The 24,130-nt window shown below is 42.3% G+C and overlaps 1 protein-coding gene across 5 annotated transcripts in view; it reads right to left on the bottom strand.

Annotated features, from left to right (window-relative positions):
• Nucleotides 1-24,130, bottom strand: part of dock1 (dedicator of cytokinesis 1) — a 238,902-nt gene that overhangs the window by 85,924 nt on the left and 128,848 nt on the right. For all 5 annotated transcript variants that reach the window (XM_066693808.1, XM_066693809.1, XM_066693807.1 and 2 more), the window contains exon 28: nt 3,287-3,388. In XM_066693808.1, coding sequence (XP_066549905.1) covers nt 3,287-3,388 — 102 coding nt within the window. The remainder of the gene's footprint in view (nt 1-3,286; nt 3,389-24,130) is intronic.

Raw genomic sequence — 24,130 nt, 5'->3', positions numbered from 1 at the left:
GATTCTCACACCTGGGCGATAAGGAGAATTCACAGCCATCTCCAGAGGTGTCGGGTTCAGTCTACCTATAGTGTTTCCATGTGTACAATGTTTCCAGCTGAAGACATCAAGTGTCATAAAGCCAGGTTTCCCTCGTGTCGGCACAACAACGGGCTTAATGTGCAAAGAGGGAAACACCTCCAGCTGTAGAATAAGAGAGCCATTACTCTGTGGCCAATCAGAGGTACAGGTCAGGCTCGAGATCAGCAAGCTACTCTGAACATCTCCACCTTCAAAGCAACTATCTGTCTGACACACAATGCACATTCACACACATCAGTGCCTTTAGTTAATGCAGAAACTGATTCATCTTTCACTGCGGATGGTGAAAGACTTTGCCTCGGACTCCTCCAAACACCTGTGGCTTTCCGGAGAAGCCTGCCAAGATCCGTCGATGCCATCTCGTTCGATGCCCAGTTTACGCCCCGTAAATCTCTGAGATGGTCCACCTCACGTCATCCCCCGCGCTCTCCACAAAGACCCATCTCCTGTCCGATAAGCCCGGCATCAATTTATTGTGCGGCTTTGGCATCAGATGGGCTTCGTTGGTACAAGGTAGTCATTTCCTCTAAGTGGCATGCTCTCCGTGCCCAGTGCCATCAAACAAATGAAATGCGACAAAGACGGAGCAATCCTGGCCAGGAAATGTTGAAGGCCTGCTTGTGTAAAACTGGTTGTCAAGTGGTATCAGCCTCGACAAAAGAAACTTAATATCGCTGGCATCCCACCAAGGTTTCTACAGGCTGGAGAATATGGACACCTCAACCACCATCACGGTCCTCTGAGAGACGATCTCTCAGGGGTGCTAGCCAAGGAATTACAAGGTGGCAATTTTCTGATTCTGCTGCAAAGACACACTTGAGGATTGTGCATTTTTTTGTTTATTGCTATGCCTGGATGCAGGTTTGAGGAGCATCATCTGTCCGACTCTGATAAGAAGGTGTGTCCAATTAGAACACTTTAATTTGCATTTCAATCCCCTTCTTTGAACTGGCAGGTTAAACATGTTTTCCAAAAGCTCAAAGCAACTTGGGAAGCCAGACCGCAGACGATGTAAAAGCTCAGCCCCTCAGACATCCGGGCTGAGAAGGCCGTGTCAAAATGTTCTTGAAAATAACTACCTGTTTACTTTGAGAGAGAGAGTCCATCCCTGCCTGAAATTACGCAGCAGCGATGAATGATATTATCCCACTGAATCTATTAAGCTCCCCTGCCGCCACTAAAGTCCCTGATTATTCCAGTGTTGCCTAAAGCGGAGAGCTGGAGTTTCCAATCAGGATCTGCAGGAGAATATGCCGTGTGAAATACCCGTTATTTTAGCTCACGAGCCCCTGCACCAAACTGCTAATTTTCCAGCAATACAAAGCTCAGCCAGCTTTACCAAGACTCGGAGCCCAAGGTTATAATCAAAGCATTTAAATCAATTCCAGCATTCAACTGCAGAAGATATAAATACAATAAGAGAGCACCTACTTAATGAAATATAATCATAATAAAGTAAATCCATGTTATTGTTGTTGTCATACAGGCTGTAACACGCTCCGGGCTCAGATTGGCTCGGCTTGCCTGAGAACAAACAAAAGTTTATGATCAATAACCGTAATGACACCAGGACGTACTTAGTAAGGAAATAATGCTGAGTCAATCATTTAATGCAGACGGATATTACATTGTTGCAAAACGGGGAAGAAAATACAAAACCAAATTGCAGCAGCTAATAAAAGCTTTTAATTCAATGTAGACCGAAGAGCGCAATCCTTAGGCGGAGCAATTTAACAGAAAAGAGAAGAAAAAGCAATCTTTATAGTTCTAGCTAAGGGCAAGTTACTTACATGCAATCGGTTACACTAAATAACCTTAAATAAGTATGTGATAATTGCATACGTTCAGAAGACTTCTTAGCCATTAGGACCAAAAACAGCACTAAGAATTGGGCAAATCTTCTACATTTCACGCTCATTCACACATCTCGGAGAGGAGACCGTTTTATGCAGCGGCCACAGCTTTCTGAAAGGGTGTCAAAGAGGGAACACGCATGTTTCCATGAAGTCCGAATTCCCCGGTCAGTCGAGACCAATGGCAGTTTAAGGTGGACTAGCACTGGCTTTCAAATGGCCACAGAAATATCCGAATCAAAAAGGTTCTTCGTTCAGACATTATGGGTTAAACAGGTCTGAGGTGGAAAATAACTTTATAATGTGAAATTGCAGTTTCACAAGACTATAAATAGATATTCTGGGTGAATCATCTTATTGTGAACTGTTAATACGTGTTCAAAACTGTAGAACAAATGTTTCTTGTAGCTGGTCATCCTCCGCCTAACTCTCCTGTCCAACAAATCTGAAATCCATTTCTTTCAAAGATGCAAATCAGCCCGTGACTCTCCACAAGCAATTGCCCCTAAAATGTGTGTTCATCCTGGCAGCCGTCCACAGAAATGAGGAAAGATGTTCAAATGATGCTCTCCAGAGGATCAGCAAGTTTCAGCGACATCCTCCACAGGACGAGCGAGAAACCTGTATCGATAAACCCAGAGTGATCCATCACAAACGAAAATGTCGGTTATCTTTCGATCAGTTGCGGGAATTCAGAAGAAACATTAACCTCTACGTGTTTGTATGTTTCTACTTCAGGAAATTCAGGCCAATATCTATTCAACCAAGGTGTTACAATGGTTATCAGAGAGGAGACTCTATGTCTGTGTTTGTCTTCAGTCTTAGATGTCTAGACACTTTAATTGTGCGCTGATTTAAAACCACACATGTTCTCCCTCATTAAGCGAAGGTATCAATAGTATGATTTGAACTGCCTTCCTTCCGGAGAACCAGTTACTTAATTGCTCTATTAAATCCACCACATTTGGAAAAGCAAAGATAAAGTCGGGAGCATTTCTTCCTCGGCCCGTCTCTGCCCATGGCGCTGAATTATTCAGGTCCTTCGAGCTCGTTGAGAGATTTTGATTTAATATCAGAAGTAACGCTCCGAGGTGAAATCTGAAGCTGCACGGAAACAACACAGCAGAAAAGCACATACTCGATAGTAAAGGTACTATCCTGATGCATATGTTTAATAGACATTTAGGACATGCTCGGTGGCACCTTTAAGGCCCCTGACGAGAAAGCAAAGCAGAGCGATTCGGTCAAACTCTCTCCAGCCTCCAGCGGGGTTGTTTTCAATGACGGGACGCTGGTTCCCCCAGAGCCCCGGCGATAAATAAATCTGTTTACTGAAGCACACGTTCACTCACCACCACATCCGTCCGCATCTTGCCGAAGGTGCTGATCAAGTGCGTGTAATGATACTCCTCCATCTGTCTCAGGGTGCCTGTCATGCTGGCAACGAAGCTGCCCTAAGAGGGGGAGAAAAAAAGTGGAAAATGCAATGTAATCTCTGTCACAAAAATCAATAAGTCAATTTTACATCTGCCTCCTCAGCTACAGGAGCGGGCGCAGATGGCAAACTCAGTGAATTAGCAACATGGACACAGTTGTGCGGTTCGGGCCGCGTTTACGGTTTCAGAGGGCGCTTCTCGAGCCCAAACGAACACAGTATGGCGTCGTATTGATTATGACACGTGTGTGTCTGTAATCACATGATGTTGATTGGATGTCAGACAGATGATGTGCTTTTTAAAATGTGTTTTGTGCATGAGGTCCGGAGGGCTGATGGAGAGACAGACACGGCTGCTCAGACGCAAAGAGATCTGGGTGTCAGCACTTTTTCCTCGTTCCTTTTTCCGAGAGACCAATAACGAGGCTTTGAAATACTGGCACGGCTCGGGCCATAAAATAAAAAAAAGTAATTCCAAGCAGAAGAGCACTTGATAACTTAAACTGTCCAGAGAGGAGGGCATTACGTGTGATTTTATAACCGGGAGGCGAGGGAAGTAGGAGGGGAGATTAACGGCCGCCAATATTTCCGTCAATTTCTGACGGACCGGCTGAACACTGAACTCTTTCTATTGTAGCTTCTGAAAAAGGTGAAACTCGAAAATGATTGACGGGGTGAAATGAATATCAGTGTGAAGTAACATTAGTTTGAGCACACTTGCAGATTAAACTAAAATAATTAATAAAATGAAATAATCAGTTCCACCTGCATCCAATTTAAAAGATAAGTGGCACCTGCACATTAAATAGCATTTCAATTTGGTAAATAAACATTTAAAACTCATGCCCAAGAACCCATATCATGTTGACTTTTTATTTTCCTGAAAAACATCAAGCAGAAATTGGGGGTAAACCGTCTTCTGAGATTTTGCTTTCCATGCACCAACACTGCAGAGAGAGATACGAGCAAATTTACAAACTGTTAAATTAAAATCGACTGAGTATTAAATAGGATCTAAGCTCATTCAAAGGAAATATTCATTAAGTTTGGAAAGTCATCAATGACATCAATTACTGGAATCAAACTCCAGAAGAAAGTTTGACACTACAGGGAAATTACCAGATCATTCCTTCTCTCTCTTACTCTGTCCATCTCTCTCTGTCTCTCATTCATTTATATGAAATGATTATATATATATATATATATATTTTTTTTTTAATTATTATTTATTTTTTTATTTTTCATACATTGATGCTTTATAATAAATGACAAGTAAAAATCTGAGCTTTAAGTCCATGGTCATACTTTTCTTTTACTTCTTTTTCAGGTTCTCGTTTGGGGAAAAGAAAGAAAGTTGTTTTTCATTTGAGAAATCTGAAGTATTGATTGAAAGTCATGAAAGTACTGGAAGAGAAGACTTTAGCATTCGAAATCTTTATATGAGAAAAACAAACAAAACAACACAGAAACAGTTGGTTTCCTTAAATAAGAAAACAGCCCAGTGCCTACTTCTGAAACCCTGCTTCACGGTTTACACTTTAAAATCCCGCAGTTCAGATGAAAGCACTCTCTTTGTTTTGCCCAAATCAGACTCCGCCAAAGCTAAAATACATGCACTATATATTGTACGTTTTACAAAATGCAGATTAGTTCACAGAGAAGTATGTGAACTTCCATTAAAGAAACCCAAGTATTAATTATGAATCATTTATAATCACCCTAAAGCCTTCACACCCACTATATACACGAGAGCAAATGAAAGTTATTTTATCATCTTATCACCGAGCCCATGAAAGCCCACAGTCTCCTCTTCTCTCTGCGGTGGCCCAGTGATCAGACCTGGCCCATCTATCCCCTCATCACGGAGGAAAGCACGGCCCACTTCAGAGATCACACCACATGATGTTCTGGTAACGAGGCTGTATTGCATTTCGTGACACACATCGCATTAGGGGCCACGTTTTAAAAACTAATGCAGGTGGGGCAGCGAAATGAAACACCGGCGCTGGTGAATATCCGCAGCTATGATAGTTTGATGTGATATGATAGAAACTCTGAAGAGTAAATGTTAGTTTACTTGTTATTAAGAGTGCTACAGTGTGTAACAGCAGGAAAAACAAAACACCACCCTAGATCAATAATATATGCTACATATATCCCATTCTGTGTATTATACATGTTCACAGTTAGCTTGTACTGAAAGATGGGAACTGAGTGGCAACACCTTTTTAATGAAACACTGACTCGGCTATTAGTATTTCATGGTAGTTTCCATATCGTACATTTCAGTACACTTTAAAAATGTAGCCTCGAGGTGCAATTAAAGTGGTAACAAGCCAGTTAATAAAGGTGTTATAATGCATAAACCCTTGTGATTCAAACAAAAGGCTGATGTTTTGCTTGATATTTCTCGAAGCTATTATTCAACACATGCATATGTATGTACGTAGCACAACTGTGATAAACGCACACAGATATACGTCAGATCTACACGTGCTTCTTTTCCATATTGTTTACCCCCCACCTGTCTCGATTTGCGTCCACTGATGCATAAGTGCTGCGCAAAGCTAATGCACATTAAAGTAATTGTGATGGAGATAATTTACTAATTATTAAAAACAAACCATCCCATCGTAGCCAAGGGGTTTTTAGGAGAACTGTGCTAAAAGCTACCAATTCATTTAAATCTTTGCTAGCAAACCAGAGAGAAAATCTAAACCGAAACCGCCTGAATGAAGACAGTATTTGCTCCAGACACTATATAGATTTCCATTCAGAATAACGCAAGCCAATATTTGGAAGCATCCTCAGATTTATTCGGGATTACTTCCATAGAGTTCAAAGGCTAAATAAAAATAAAAACTCTAAATTAAAGCAGATGTTTGTTGAAAGAAATGTATAGTTTTACCTATGATCCATATTTTAACATTCAAGACATTTTGGTCACAAACCTACAAAGAGCGACACCGTGAAAGAGAAGTCATTTTCATATTTCAGCTGTAAGAGTCCCAACTCCCCTATTTTATAACAAACAAGGTTAGATTTTTTTTCCCCTTTGAGTCTCTTACTGCCGGCAACTTGTGGAAACGCATTAATGTGAATTTCCAGTCACTTTTGATAGCAACAATCATAAATCAAAATAGGTTCACATAACACTAGAAGATATGTATGAAAACAGCATAAAATGACTCTGTATATATGCAATTTGAATAGTCATGTCCCATGATGCAAACAAAGTCATTTGTTTCTGCTAAGAGCCCCTTCACAGTGGACGAGCAAAACTGTCCTATAAGACAGTCAAAGGAGATAAACATTTAAATTAAAAGTATTACTAATTGAACAGAGTTAATGGCTGCCAACGGCCACCCTTCTCTGACTGGGAATTCTCCATAGTTAGAAGAAGAAGAAAGTTTCCAATCGAGAGGAGGCCATTCACCCCATCGTGCTCGTTTGGTGTCCATTAATAACTAAGTGATCAAGGATCCTAACCCGTCTGTTTTTGAATGTTCCCAAATTGTCTCTTCAGCCACATCGCTGGGGAGTTTGTTCAGATTGTGACGCCTCTCTGTGTGAAGAAATGTCTCCTGTTTTCTGTCTTGAATGCCTTGAAGCCCAATTTCCATTTGTGTCCCCGGGTGCGTGTGTCCCTGCTGATCTGGAAAAGCTCCTCTGGTTTGATGTGGTCGATGCCTTTCATGATATTGAAGACTTGGATCAAGTCCCCACGTAGTCTCCTCTGTTCCAGGGTGAAAAGGTTCAGGTCCTCAGTCTCTTAGTAGGACATTCCCTTCAGACCTGGAATAAGTCTGGTAGTTGACATATCACTGAAGAATACATATTTGGGGAAGTTATACTTTATATACATCTAGTGTACTTTGATTTGGGTAATCAGAAACAGCCAAACTCGTCCCAGACCCTTTTGTCTGTGAAGATCGGATTGAGGTTGTTGTTTGAACTGATTCCTCTCCGATCTTTGGTGGAAGAGGATATGAAAGCACTGTGGCAGTGAGGTGTTCTTGGGGAGAAAGAGGGACAGTCGGGTTAGATAGTGAACATTAAATTAGTGCTGAGTCCAGGGAGGAGGGCAGGTGTGGGGGGTCACAAATACTAAATTAAAAAGCAGGATTAGTTAAAATAATTCTGGTAATCCAATCTAAGGCCTCTTAAACTGCCAGTCTATTTAAGTGCACCATCATTTCTATTTTATGATTCTAAGCTTTACGTGAACCAATCATTTATGCCGCAGTGAGTGACCTTAAAAAAACCTGACGACTTCTTTCAAAATTGATTCTGAAATGGATTAACCGAACGGATGACGCAGAGGATTTGGGAATCCAGATTCAGTGAGTCCGGCTTGTGAAATATTAAAGCAACTTGCTTCGGTGTTTAAAAATTAAAATAATTTCTTAGTGTTTTATTTTTTTCCCCAACCATGCATCGCTCGCCTGCTCTCTGTGGCTCTGAGGATCTGCAGGAATAATCTCTGAAAGGAATGTCCCGAAGCAGGTTTTTTTATTCTTTACGCTCGATGCCAACTGCCAATCTCGGCGCCCAGCTGGCATCTCAATGGCCATTTGAAACACAAAGTAAAGCCTCCCTGCAGAAGCGACGGCGATCCAAGGCTGTGCTGGGCAGCGTGGGCTAATCTCCTGGCTCCTCCGCCGAGCGCCCGCATTGTGCCATGTGTTTGGTTGTGCGAGAGGGGGTGAGAGATGCATCCCGGGGGTGACTGGCCACTGCACAAGCAATGGTGGCATGTTCATGTGAAAACATCTGCCCACGGACCATGCATGCCATCAACTCATGTTTCTGAGATACAGTCTTGCAGATATAATACACACATAAAGGGTGCACAGATCAAAACAACCCTAGTGGAAAAGGCAACAACCTCCTTTGCAGATCTTCTGAAAACAGGTCATTGTCAGAAATATATACACATATATACACTGTGCTTATAAAGGTTTTTGATGCCTGTATGTGGATTTTCAAAAACTCATTCTGAAGAGCTTGGCATGGACGACGCCAATCCGACTCAGACTAAATGACAGGATCACATCGCATGCCAGTGAAAGACAAGTCTGTGCATGTGTCCATAAAGAAATACACAAATCATATAAGGCCACAGCAGCTCACAAAGAAACTGAAACTCAAGATACACACAGGCTGAGTTCCTCTCTTATGTGGACACCATTTAATTGTGAACCTGGAAAGCTCTGCAACACATTCAGCATCAATCTTAAACAATAGTTGAAACAATACTTATTCATATCATACGTGATGCATACCAATGAGTGTAAATAACCCAAACTGGCCCTTAACTGTGTTCATTAGTGTGCATCTGCACTCTCTGAAGGTAACGCTGTGCTCTTGAGCTCCTAACGAAGAAAAACAATATCTGTAACTAGAAACGTGTGGAAACCCATTAGCCTCTGGCACACTCCCCAACAAACACACTATTTGCACTTAAATACACAGGTCAGCAAACGCAATATGTATTTACATTTGTCATTCCCCAGCAGCGCTATAATGGCTCTCTCTTGTTTCTTAAACACTACATACAGCAGGTGAAGAGGGGGAATAAAGTGCCTCTAGACAGGGCAATAAAACAAGTTTGTAAATATTTAGGGATAAATTAAAATGAAACTGTACTGTTATCAGTTCAGTAATTACAGAAAGGGAGGCTGTTTAACCTACAGACATCGGATGCATTTGTACTCTTCCTAAATAACACACTATAGATTGAGGAGAGAATCATATCATCATAATATTCTTCACGGGCGACTGGAAGCAGCTGGATCATTTGGGCGTTCAGATCCGAGACCCACGTCCTCACTTGACCGTTTCGTGTGCCTGTGTGATCAGGTGCGTGGCATGTTTTTCTGCGCGTGTTCTCTCACACAGCGGTGCGTGTCTGTGCGTGTGTGCGTGCATGCGTGTGTACATTGGCATGGCGCCATGTTGGTACATTCCTGCTCGAGCGCACCAGGTGGCACCACTTCTGTTACACATCTCCTCTAGGGATACATCATCTTGTGCTGCCAGATGTGTCCGTGTGCCTGAAGACAGGAGTCCAAGACCAGCACAGGTTGTGTCATGTGAAACATCTAAAATCTGCTCGCTTATCTCGATTGATTTGGGAGCCCAGGGACGCGAGGTAACTTTGCAGATGCCTTGCAAATAAGGAGATCAGAAACAGGAGTAAACGTCGTGTCATTCAAACGTCACTGTGCTCTGGAGGTGGCAGGACCATCACGGGACACACTAATCCAGAGCCGTCGCTTTAAGATGGGCGAACACGTCGGCGGATCCCCACTCCGAGGTAGCGCCGGTCTCGGCAGCACTTAAAATGCCAGCCGAGTTAACTGAGTATATTAACTTTTGTAATTAACAAAATTGCTTGTATAATTAAACGTTCTGGTTCAATGGCTTAGTCATAACAGAAAAGCATAATATGCATGTCTAATTTGTAGCACACAGTCATAAGATCCAGCGCCCCTACGAGTTTGGGACTGAATCTCAGCCTGTTGGAGTTGGGGACCCCTCGTCATACAGGGAACAACAGCCAAGTGTGTAGCGGATGAATTCTGAATCGCACAACCCTGGCAGATCGGTGGTACAGTGAGGCCAAGTCTCTGATACAAAGTACACTCGAGTGGATGCACGTTGCCATGTCAAACAATCCATCCTACGCTATTTTGGACCCTTATTATAACTTCGTGCTCAGGACTGCCGAGATCCACGCTGAAGAAGATGCACAACAGGACAGCTGATAACACAACGCAGCAGAGTTCAAACCCAGCAGCTCTCCATCGGTCTCTGAAATAAGTTACACGCGGCTCAACGAACACAATTCAACGATTTTTTGTGTGGCAACACTGTTTACAATGTTCCAGTGGCAGCTGTGATGACGAAAACCAAAAGACAACAAGTGTAGTTCAAAGAGCTTACTTTACGGTTTGTTTTCTTTTCATGTGATCATATCTTGTGAAAGAAATGACAAAAATTAAGATCACGCACTGAATTTCTGTTAATTACGGCTGGCTTTTAAATCTTAAGAATTAAAATAAAACTCAACATGTATTGCTGTAAAGTAAACCGGAAATGTGCTATTAACCTTAATTTAAACAAACAAAAAAACCTGGCTAATAAACACACTATCAGGATTAACTAAGAGGATTTTTAATTATGTTAATTCATCCCCCCAAAAGTCAGCAACGATATTTCCACATGCTAGTTGAACACTCTCCCTACGCTTGCAAAAGAGAGGGAAATAAAATAAAGCCTGAGCACATTCTTATAATGTACTATTAAATTGTTCAAACGGCAATATTAACAATAAGCAGGGCATGATTGTCCTTCCAAACACCAATTATCTGGAAATATAGATTAAGGAGAAAATTAATTGATGGGGGGGGGGAAATAAGTGCAACTTCTTTCAAAAATCAGATCTTTTCATGCAGTAAATGAAGTAATAAGATATTCACACAGTGATACCTTGACAAAAGAAAGCACTGGAGCAAAGTTGAGCAAACTACCAATGAAGGGAGCGATTAATTGAAAAAGGCTAAATTAAGCAGCTCCCAATCCTCACATTTTCATTCTGAAAGTATTGTTTAAAGCAACGTAATTCAGTATACATAACAAAATAGTTCAATTTATTCCATTCAATTGAATTAATTAACACTGTACATCGCAAACACAAGATTTCCATGAGCTTTTCAGAGCCGTGTTATCATTCCATATTCTGTTTTAATACCTCAAATCTTCTGTACTTGAACTGGGACCCAATATTTTTTAAAGCAAACCAGACACAGACACACAGAGATGTGCAGAGAGAGAGACAGAGACACAGAGACTCTTTAATTTGCAAAGCTTGATATTCATCTGAAAATAACAGTCAACTTTCTTCCAGTGTGAATGTTTCAATCAATTGAAGGCATTTGAAATACAATTAAAAACTTGGCAGAATAATGAACACCATGCAAGTCCAAACACAGGACTTACATACTTCCTCCCTCATCTAGTTAAAGGCAGTAAATTACACTGACCTATCGCGGTTTGTACATTAACAGCGTGAAATATATTTGAGGAGAAACGCTTCTTCAAACACTGCACAGACAATAGTGTATCCAGATCTCTCTGAAGCCATATGTACACTCCCACACTTCTCTTCATAGTTACTAAGATCTAGTGCTCCAAATGCTTAATTAATGAAAACCTTACAAATACAAAAAATAACAGCAGAAGGAATCCTGGAAGATATTAGAAGCTAGGACGAAATGTAGGCGCTAAAAACAGTTTTTCATAAAGCCAATCTTCTTCTATTAAAGTTGAACTTACCTCTGTACTTGTATAGTATTATTTAAATTAAGTGTGTATGTATATATGTGTAGTGTGTGTGCGTGCGTGATTATAGAGCCTATATGTCACTCATTCAGTTATTGCATTCCTCTCTTAAATGTCACACAACAAACACACAAAAGAATAAAGATTTTAAAACGGCAATGGGAAGAGATTGGAGATGGACAGTATTACAGAAAGTATGGATCCCATAGATTAATACATTACTAAGAAAATGACCATATTTATATACATACATACCTACCTATATATACAGAAACTGTGCACAAAAATCTGATGTGTCCTTCTTGACACCAAACTGCATGTCATTAAGTGAAACTGTCACACAAATCTCTCTCTAGCTCCGGGTCATGTACTGTATGTTAGCAGACATGTTACTTCTCATGCCAAATCATTTGTATTTCATGTTTGAATGGATAATGTAATGGAGAGACTGACATCCATGGTGAAAGGGTATGAAAGCTAAATAAAAATGAGGAATCTGGGAGGAAAAAAATGAACACAAGGGAGGCACGTTCTCCAGCGGTACCTGTTTCAGGCATTTCTGACTATTAACATTAAAAATCTATTCAGATTTTTTCTACCCAGCTACGACATTTATTTCATACCCTCAAGCACTGCAGGAATTGCATTTCTTACTACAGAATACCGTAGATATTGCTTTTTAACTTAATGAAGGACTCGATTGGCTCCTTGATTTATTGACGCTTTGCCAAACGAGATTGGAGGGAGAAGAAGGAGGAAAAAAACAGTATCTATCTTGCCAAACACAAATGCATAAACAAGATTCCTTTCAACCAAATCAAATCAGACAGACGTCAGATTGCAGAGTTCAGCGAGACGGTGCCTCGTGCCTGTGTCGAATACAGCCATGCAAATTATTCCAATTAGCGAGCCTGATTTGAATTACGGCTTCTGATTGTTTCCTCGGCCAGCACCGGGACGCCATGGAGGCCAAAATCCATATCGGTGACATAAGAGAGCCGTTTCCATCATAGAAATAGCACGCTTGACGTGGGGTGACAAACGGCGGCAATAACCCCGCGTTCTGGGAGTAATTGCAACATTGTGGTCTAATACAATGAGAAAACAAACACACAAGCCAATAAATAAATAAACAGGTTCCCTTTCGTCTAATTAAACTCTTCCCTTCCTTGCCAGTCCCCCCTGCTTCTTCCCGCTGCCAAAGAAACCAGCCTGGCTCCATCCACCGCGGGACGTTCCCCACAGACGCCGCGAAAACGGCAGCGGTCTCCTGTTTCAGTTGCAGAGTAATTAAGCGCCGTCGAGGGCTCATCGTGCATACCTAACGCTTCACTTCTATCAGTTAAAAAAAAAAAAAGATAGAGATTAAACAGTCAGTGGATGCAGCATCATTTAAAGATAACGTTCCGAGATATTCGCCGGAGCTAAATTATTTCCCCCGTTTGGGAAATTCCCTCTTCCTGTTTTGGGTGACTGCATCGATCTGCAGTAAATAAACGTCTTCCCTTTTTCTAATGACCCTATTAAGATGTCCTGCCCCCCTAACCTCCCTCCACATATAGTCATTATAACCTGTTGCTCGTAAAATCTTTAAATTAATTTTACTCATTCAAAATATTAAGAATAGAGTCGAACGATCCTTAATCTTACAAACAAAAGTAATTACTGTTTTACAAATCAAGCTTCTGACTGGAGGAAAAACCCATTAGGCTAAATTAAATGTTGGAGATACAGGCTGCTGTCTTATGTGTAGATCCATTTTCTAAATCAAGATCTCTACTTAATAAGCTGGTTAAAGTCCATGTGACATATGGGGTGTTCTAAGGCTGAACAAATAACAGAATATATGCACATACATGTATATAAACACACTTTTACATGATTTAGCCTGTTCTCTCTGTCGCTTTAAGATTTCCCCTGCCTGGTAACCAGCGCTACAAAAGATCTGACAGCTCAGATTAAAAACAATCAAAAAAAAAACTGAAGAGAAAAGGCAAACACACACTATTTTGTCCCTGTGAATGCAATCTGTTCTCTATCGCTGTGTAAACCTTAACCACAGTAATCACTGACCGCTGCTTCCCCCAGGTTGCGGTTACTCAGACTGGAGTGCTGCTCTAGCAACTGTCAACAGAATCAACGGCAGGGATTCCCGCTAAACCCCTTCGGCCTGCCTGTCAATATAAAACCTGTACGATGGAAGACGGGCTGGACGCCTGACAGCAAGAGCAGAGTCGAGGGAATCAGTCAGAGGGACACCTCAGTGATGGACACAAGCGAGGAAGAGGAACGACATAGAAATCTCTGCTCTAGAGGCAGTTCAGAGGAGAGCAACCAGACTTATTCCAGGTCTGAAGGGAATGTCCTACTGAGAGACTGAGGACCTGAACCTTTTCACCCTGGAACAGAGGAGACTATGTGGGGACTTGATCCAAGTCTTCAAAATCATGAAAGGCATCGACCACATCAAACCAGAGGAGCTTTTCCAGATCAGCAGGGACACTCGCACCCGGGGACACAAATGGAAATTGGGCTTCAAGGCATTCAAGACAGAAAACAGGAGACACTTCTTCACACAGAGAGGCGTCACAATCTGAACAAACTCCGCAGCGATGTGGCTGAAGAGACAATTTGGGAACATTCAAAAACAGACTGGATAGGATCCTTGATCACTTAGTTATTAATGGACACCAAACGAGCACGATGGGGCGAATGGGCTCCTCTCGATTGGACACTCTCATGTTCTTATAGTACTTTCAGAAGATGTAGACTGGCACACATGCCTAAAATGGGCACCAAGCTGTCCCCATCGAGGCTCAGTGGCATCACTACACCTGGCATCACAATCTGAGGGTCAAAGACAAAGGCTCCGGACTATGGAGCGGAGGGTCGTGGGTTCAGTCCTAGGTGGAGCCACAGTTATTGCATCCTTGAGCAAGGTACTTTACCAGTAAATGCCCAGCTGTATAAACAGGTAGAAATGTAAAAAAGAATGTGATATATTGCAACAATTGGATAAGGGTATCTGCTAAGAAATCGAGTAAGAATAATAATAAAAGAGAGATGAAGTACATGTTACTTTGTGCATCGGGATTTTTTTCTCCCAGATAACCCTAGCCAGGCTTTTAAGTACTACAGGAGGGCTTCCCCTAAGCCACGCTCATCTCCCTACAACACACAGAGTCTCCGTCCCCTACCCTGAAAACACATCGCCCAGAGCTACGGATATTAATGGGATTACTCTGCACTGAACTCTCTGAACGCGTCCCGACCCACATTTCACATGTTGTCGTCGTGTTTCCGCAGCTCTACGAGAAAAGCAGAGGGAGACGAATGTCCTGAACAGTTCGATCGATTTAGTCATGCCGTGTGGCGTGCGGCAAGTTTCCATGGATACGAGTTTGAGAAGCTGAGAAGGACCGAATAAAATGTTAAAATGCAGTGTGTGCGTGTGTGTGCGAGAGAGAGAGAGAGTGTGTGTGTGTGTGTGTGTGTGTGTGTGCGAGAGAGAGAGTGTGTGTGTGTGCGCGTGCGTGTGTGAGAGTGTGTGTGAGAGAGTGTGTGCGTGTGCGTGTGTGTGCAAGAGAGAGAGAGTGTGTGTGTGTGCGCGTGTGTGAGAGTGAGAGTGTGTTTTTTTCTCTGGGATACCGCGAAACCGGGCGCTGCGATGGGCCAAGATGACGCAGCACAAGATCCGCCTGTGATTCGCAAAATCCAAATCCAAAAGTCCAAATCCAAAGTCTCAGCATGATTGTAATGTTACCCCAGATGTCCTTTATCAACTGAATAATGCAAAACCTTTCTTCTGAATTTGGATTTTCAATTAAATGTATAAAACATGCGGATTGATTGTTATTACCACAAACACACACCCACATATACATAAATCACGATTAATTTGTTTGGAGCCCATTGCACTCCCTTCGATTCTAGTATCATCACATAATCATGAGTCTTTTTAATACATTCAAATAAAGGAAATATGGATTAAGTCGGTGCTCAGAAACAGACAAACTCTTTCTCCTGGATATTCAGAGTTTAAAAGTAAATCGTCACAAGCCATACATTTTTTGTTTCCTGTTTTTAAATGCTGGAATGAATGTTCAAGCATATTTACATTCAAATAGCGACTGCGTGTAGACTGTGATGGACAGGAGGATGTATTCCTAATGTTGAAGTCCACCTCAAAAGCCCACGCAAAGCAGGACTTCCTGGAGGGGTCAAAGATTACAGTTTCCTCAGAAGCCCAACAATAAATGCTAGGAAAGTTTCAGCAGTTCAAACCAGAAGGAATTACTGGTACCAAATGCATCGCACTTTAAAATAAAATAAAATCTAAACCCACACATTTTTACAGGGAAAAACAAGTCCATTTGCATGCCATGGAAACACTTTTGTCTTGCCTGTATTGAGATTAATGCACCTCTCATTTTGTGGGGCCACGTGCTTCTGCAAAACCTTCCAGCTCTCAGATGCATTGACGGCTCAAACACACAGCTTGACGTTATAGAAAACATACAGAGCCGGCTTGTTTAAACGCCCCGATTGCCCAATAATTGTATGTCGGTACAAACTCAAGGAGCGACTTGAACAAGATTAGACTGAATAACACATAACCAATGTGATTAGGGGTTTCTATACAGTCTGGTAAGAGGAATACAGAAAAAACAGGGTAAAGAAGAACTAACTTAGTACAAAAAAAAATCCAACATATTAGCCTGGATGGATGTGCATTTATAAGCCAGAGTTTAATAATAAAAGGACACTGTTTTTACCTAAAACATGGTCTGTGTAATAAGGGTTTACAGTGAAGGCAGTGCAGATTGATTGGAAGTGATTATCTATAATTGCAGTGTACATGTTGGGACCTCAGGTTTAAAACACTATCAGAGGAAACCATTGAGTCCCTGATCAAACGAGGGATGAATGCAGTAAAACACCAGGGCAGAAGTCTGACAGACTGACATGAGGGAGGGGGCTGCATCAGGTTTCAGCATGAGGGGAATGTAAGAAACATAAAAGACAGCGTCCAGTCGAGAGGAGGCCATTCGCCCCATCGCCCTTGTTTGGTGTCCATTAATAACTAAGTGATCAAGGATCCTATCCAGTCTGTTTTTGAATGTTCCCACATTGTCTCTCCAGCCACATCGCTGGGGAGTTTGTTCAGATTGTGACGCCTCTCTGTGTGAAGAAGTGTCTCCTGTTTTCTGTCTCGAATGCCTTGAAGCCCAATTTCCATTTGTGTCCCCGGGTGCGTGTGTCCCTGCTGATCTGGAAAAGCTCCTCTGGTTTGATGTGGTCGATGCCTTTCATGATTTTGAAGACTTGGATCAAGTCCCCACGTAGTCTCCTCTGTTCCAGGGTGAAAAGGTTCAGGTCCTCAGTCTCTCAGTAGGACATTCCCTTCAGACCTGGAATAAGTCTGGTTGCTCTCCTCTGAACTGCCTCTAGAGCAGCGATATCTTTCTGGAAGTGTGGAGCCCAGAACTGTCCACAGTATCCAGATGAGCTCTAACTAGTGCATTGTACAGTCTGAACATCACTGCCCTTGTTCTCAATTCTACACTATTGACAATATACCCTAGCATTGTGTTTGCCTTTTTTATTGCTTCCCCACATTGTTTGGCTGGAGAAAGTGAGGAGTCCACATAGACTCCTAGGTCTTTCTCATGCGATACTTCATCTAGTTCTATTCCTCCCATAGTGTAATTATAGTGGACATTTTTGATAGCACAGTCACATGGTCTTGTACACAATTAATCTGCAAAGTCAGTAAGTCCTCCCTGACAGAGGGGGCGCTGTGATCCTGCCCTGGTAATCCCTTCACACAGGACACAGACTTCAATGCAACTGCGCTCACCGACTCGGCTAAACACGATGACCCTACACAGAGGCAAAGAAAGCAAGGGGAAATTGTCATATGATTTTTCCCTCATGCTCGCTGCAGGCTATTGTGTATATATGAGGAGTTAATATAATTTTATACAACTGAATAAATCAAATTAGAGAAGGGCAAGTGACCTGCATGTAAAATAGCTTGCATTACATCACTGTCGACTTGATGGATTTTGTGTTCCACAAAAGGGCGAGTTCATGAAATACAAGCCACCAAAGCAAGGAGTACATTGTGCGAACTGACTTTGATTATATGTTGTATAGAAAGAAAAAAACTGAAATTGAATTGAACAATGACAACGGATTATATATTTACTATAAATTCATCACCATTAGTCCACAATGACCTGCAAGAAAAAAGCTGCTCCACATTCAAAAGGTTGATACATTCCTGTTCACACCAATTCCTGTTATTTGATGTGTACAGTAACTTTACAACAGTAAATGTTTCCATTTTTGATTTACATCCAAGACTAACTAGACACTGATTACTGAGTTTAAAGGAGGAACTCTGTCCATATGGTAAAGCTCGTCTCAATCAGCCATGTCATCCCTCGACAAAATGCCAGCAGTGGGAGTTGTGCGGATCCCCTCGCTCTCTCGCACAAACACACACACACACATCTAGCAACATGTGGAGAAACACACGCCCACAGTTTTGAGATGCAGTATTTGGCGTCCCTGAAGGAAATGCAGAATGAGATTTGAATAAGTTAGATAAAGTCCCAGGTTGTATATTTATTGAGGACGGACACCTGCATTTCTAAGGCTTAATAATCCTCAAGAAGCATTTAATATGAACAGTAGTTTGCCATGGTTGGTGTAACTGCATGGCTTGTGTTCTTTAGAGGTTTAAAATATCTCTGGCGCCTGTGTGTCTTGAGCCGATTCGCACGCTGACAGATACCACCGTGGGTCCTTTTACCCAGAGTACAACAAATACAATTATAATTGCTGACTGAAGGGCCTGTACTTTTGCTGAAATAACACTTCAGTGGCGTCATTTCTCAGAAACGGCCAAGGCTCGAATACTGGGGCGTGTTATTGATCCTGACTCCTGTGCCTTTGCCATGTGATGCACAGACAGTGCATGTGGATGAACGCATTACACAAGGCTGTGTTCAGGCCTGGCTATAAGACATGTGTTCTATATTATCAAAAGCAACGGCCACACTGTTTTGATCATCCTGTACTGTGTGCTGAAGTAGTGTATATCAGGGTACATCTACCAACACAGTAACACCAGAGATGATGACCGTGACTCAAGGATGACAGCTCTGAAAACATTTAGTTGCCTTCTACTGGCCTCAATCTCATAGAACACCTCTAGGATGAACTGGAAAGGTAAATCGTGAAGCAACTGCAGAGACGTCTCTAACTGCCGGCAGATGCCCATGATTTACTTAATTCATCATCTATTTGAGTCCCTATTAAATGAATACCTGGAAATTATTTTGCAAAGCAATACCACAATGCCCTCTAGACTGATATAATTGGACAGCAGGTTTAATGAGAGGTGCATTCTCACTGCACCAAAATCGCTTGCAAAAATAACATAAAAATGTAAATATCAGGTACAAGTGTCAAATCCATCAACAGATTCACTCAGTTCAGCGTCATTAAAAGGTCCATAAACCGCTCTCAATTACTCCAGGAGTGATTATAAATGTCACCGAGACAATAGGCAATTGTGAGATTTAACACGCACACTAAACCAAATCTACATGCAAACTACAAAAGACAGAACAAAGAGGATTTATCATTCACAACACGAGGGGAGAGATAATCCTCATTTTCCTTCTAAGCATGACAGTGTGAAAGCCGAGATCTGCTTTCAAAGACGCCTCTCACGATAAACAAGAAGTCTCATTAAAATACTCTAATTGGGACGACCGGGGTTCGGACTCTCCCTGGCGACAGCGACAGCACGTCAACTTATTCCAGGACCGGCTCGTCCTGCCCACGGGGTGGAGAAGGAGAAGGGGAGCAGGTGGAAGAGAAGACAGGGCAGGTGATGCCGTTGTCTGAAGAGACATCCAAACAGTCTCCCACCCCCTGGCTGGCGAAACGCACTCAACGATGTTAACAATTCAATGCAAGATCTGCAGATTAGTTATCTGTGACTAATCTGCCTAAGTGCCATCACCGCAGGTCAGCGTTCATAAATTCATCCCATCTTCACCTGCGACACACAACAGCGATTCAACTGTGACAGCAATGTGACACAAATACCGGAGTCAAATATTGTATTCCCCCGGATTTTACACTGAGCGTCGAGTAAAGGTCTCCGAGTGTGAAAATGCCGTTACTTAATTGAAAAAAACTGGACTATACGTCATGTTCGGATTAAAACACTGACATTGAATTATCATTTTAAGTGAATAGTTAAAAAAAACAAAGAGTAACATCATTACTCTTGTTCTTGCTTTAATATTTTCCATCACAGCCCACTAGGGACCGAAACCATAATTCAATTGCATTGCAATCTTGTCTTCAGTTAATTATAATTTAAGTCAATATGGCACTGAACTGGGGAGATCCCAACTCTGCGGACAGGGCGGTGCGCTCAGTTCAGAGTCAGTTGTCGCTTCCACCGCTGGGGGGCAAATGCAGAGATAACAGGCCCCTCCAGACTCGGACCCGTTTCCTCCCCAAATAACACCCATGAGGGCCACCAAAGGGCGCATTAATCAGTGGGAAGAGGAAGACACCAAAGAAAGACTTATTTAGAAAAATCTGTTAAATATCCACAGGGCTGGGTCATGGCAAACTGCACAGCATAAATGTTCAACTTAAAAAAGTTAAATTAATAATAATGAAAATGGGGAAAAAAAGCCACGAGCCAAATCTGAACCGCGTGCAACGTGACGGATTGATATTTGCTCAACAACAGTGCGGCGGTTATTTGGAAAATGAACCCTTCAAGTAAACAAATCATTACAATGCAAACACCTACTGGCAATTGGGCTTTAGCAGCTGTGCGGGAAGACCGACACGCACACAAACACAGTGTGTGGAGCAACACCGCGCACCTCCGCTTTTCACACAAATAATGAAGCCAGCGGCGCCGTAGACAAAACCCTCCGGAACAACGAGAGCCTCCGAATTAAAGATTCTGATCACACGTGAGGCACCGCCGGTCACGCGCGCGGACCCTGTGAAATTCCTTCATCTCGCCAAGATAAATGAGCCGTACGAATTGTTTTGTTGTTGTTGTTTCCTCGTTTGTTTGTACCCCTCTCCATTACAGAATTAATTAATCTCGAGCATATGTTCTTTGTTAGGAAAATGAAATGAAATTGAAAAATGTACAGATTAAAAGACCCGGCGCTTTCAAAGAACGGAAAAGAAAACATTTGAAGTAGTAAATTATGCAGCCCTTGCATTTCCCTGTCTAATAACAGATGTCAGATAAAGGCATTTGAAGTTCCCATGCCTTGTTAATAACGGGTGACATCTGGACATTAATTTTTGAGACAGTTTTACATGTTATGTCAGTTTCTGGTGCCAACATTCAGAGCGCGTACCCTGGCAGGCATTAACAGAAGCAGTGACTCAAGCGACGAACTCGAATGTGTCAGCAGATTATGCAACAGCTGGATGGAGCTGGAGGTCCGCAGATGTGGACAGAAAGTGAAGGAATGACTCCCAGAATCCCTGCATCTGTGCCACACCGAACACCAGGTGCTCTCATCTTATAAACGACACACAAAACCGAGACATCAAAAACAACAAGACCTTAACAGTTGCCGGACTTTGTTTTCCAGCTGCGAAAATGCGTTGTGCTTTTGCGTTTTCTTCCATTTGTATCAACAGGTGAAACTGCTTGCCTTTCATCTCAAAACACCTTAGTCTGCATCTCGCTCAGTGAGAGACTTAAATGAGTTGTATTGGTTTAGCCCCTAAGTCAGCATAGGTGCTCTCCACATTTATATCATATATCCCCTTTAAGACGGGCAGTTTTTATATTCCAGTATCGTCAGCAAAGATGCTCTGTGCCCTACTGTAACAAGAACGACAACAGCAAGAAAAAGCACTCAGCAATTGAGCAAAATGTTTAATGAATAAAAGATTTCAAATTGGGTAAACGAAACAACATGCAGGCATCACCAGAATGGAGAATGAAGACAACAGTCAACACAATAATGAGACAAGGTTGTCTGGCAGTTTGTACAAGACAGGAGCCAAGTCGACAAACGAATCTGAACACCTATGCTTTCAGTTTACAGATTATGATACACATATTATATAGCCTATATAGTATGATTTATACCTGTATACCTTCACTCTGTTGTTGATGGCATTACACTAACATTGTTCCTAATATGAATTGTGAAAATAACAGCATGTAGGCTGTAATAAACTCCTGTTGTTTGGCAGTTAAGCCTCCTGGTTTTATTATATTTGAAGTAATTATGTCTGCAGCATTTTCATTACTGTAATGGTTACAACGCACTTCGTTTACAACGTACTGATGTCCACGGGCCCTCGGGGTGTGTTATAAGCAGAGCGCACCGGTATATGAAAAAGAAAGTGGAATAAATGGCAGGCCATCGACTGGCGGGGAAGAACGGAGTGGAGGGAGTCAGGGTTCAGGGAGGGAAGAATGCTCGGTTCATAATATACACACACAAAATAAAACGAAAGATATAAAAACAATGGTTTAAATATGATTTATCTGCACAGAGTTGCAAGCAGTTCTATCGTTTTTAAGTATGAAGGCACAATTCAAGCGATGACAAAGTGCACAAGTGGGAACGCAACACGTTTGTGACGCACAAAATTCCTCCGAGCAAATATTCACTGGCAATTCATTCCTCTTTTTAACAGCACTGGCCTTTATTACTGGGATAGGCATGGATAAAACCCTCTCCGTTATAGACAATGTAGATCTTTCCACCCAAGGGAAACACAATCTCAAAAGAAACAAAAATAGCCGCATATCTTTTCATGATCACTGCCATACCATTTACTTCCAAATCCCATCCAGAGTGATCGTCTTCTCGCCCCAGAGGTGAGGAAGAACAAGCAGGAATTAAAAAACGGATGCAAATAAAACCCACATTCATGAAAGCCCAAGATAAACCAGAGGACCCATAAAACATGCCGTTCTCTGGGATCATTCACACGGATAGCTCCCTTTGACCCCGAGTTTTTCATGGCAGAGCGGCCAACGATGTAACTACAAAAGGGCCTCGGGTTTGCTCTGCTTGCGTGTTGCTGACGAAGAAGTGTTTAAGGAGTCTGGTGAGGACCAACGGAGGTGACACAACAAGGCGCGCCGTATACAGCTCCAGCATCCATCTCTTGAGGTCACAAGTCTACTGATTCATGTCAGCAGAGGATGAGGAAGCCTGGGACCGGCTGGACGTATGAAGTCAATTAATTTATGAAGCCCCTTCAGTTCAGGTGGTCTAATTCAAGACACAGGTAGATTTAGTTGTGATGAACAGACGTTATTTTAAACATAGAGTGCTTAAATAATTTCACAATTGTAAGCTGGGTAAAATATCAAAGAAAACAAACAAAAGATCAATGCACATTAGATGACCATGTACTAATTTGTGCCTTGGAAAATACGTCAGACGAACAAATAACTACACGAACAAAGAGAGAATTAGAGAAAGTCCCGACTCAAAACACACAAGGCTAATGACTGTTACGATCTATACGCAGCATGGGGAAGATTCACACTCCTTTCTGCAAATCATTCAATCTGTTCCTCCTGTATACAGGGTGAGAGCTTGGGCTACTCAAATGAAAAGTCAAGGGCTATCATTAAAGAAATAAATGTGGAGCGACTGAATATTTGGCAAGGAAGGAGGGAGATCTCGGGTGGTATCCAGAGCCGAGGAGCGGTGACCTATATAATGTCATTGAAGATGCAGAAATACGAAAAGACTCTCTCTTAGCGTACTGGCTAACGACTGCGCCGCTCCCAGTCGACTATGCTGATGAATGGTTGCTGCTCGGTGTGTCAGACAGGGAAAGCGAACCACACATGAGGCGAGAGCAAACCGCGAAAAACACCAGTCTGAAATAAGACCAAACACTAAGACCTGAAAACAACAAATAAAACAAGACCAAATAAGAGATTCCTGACCCAGGCCCGCCAACTCTCCTGTGGTCGTCTCTGGTAGTTTAGTCTAAATAATGAATGATGCGTGACTTTATGGAAACGAAAGGCCGTGAGGTTTCAATCCGTGCCCTTGATCTCGGGGGCATCGTTCATTGTTCTATAACGCGGCTTCGTGTCCTTGAACGGGCGCTCAGCTCCTCAGATAAGCATCGTGCCCTTGGATTCCCGCCGTGGCCCAGAGCTTAAAGCAAGCCGAGCATAATTTAGCCGGTTTGCACGGGGCGCGTGACTCAGCTTAGTCCCTCGGAGACTAATGGTTCGGGAGATCGATTTCTTTCCGGCACGTGATTTGTAGTCAGAGGTCTGATGCCCTGGACTGAAGTCTAACTCTCACAAAGAGAGAGGCAATGCTGGACCTTTCTATATCTCACTTCAATATGT

The sequence above is a fragment of the Amia ocellicauda genome, chromosome 20 (assembly GCF_036373705.1).
Source record: "Amia ocellicauda isolate fAmiCal2 chromosome 20, fAmiCal2.hap1, whole genome shotgun sequence".
Classification (NCBI taxonomy): Eukaryota; Metazoa; Chordata; class Actinopteri; order Amiiformes; family Amiidae; genus Amia; species Amia ocellicauda.
Note: the sequence above shows the minus strand (reverse complement) of the source record. Positions and strands in the feature narration are given on the sequence as shown.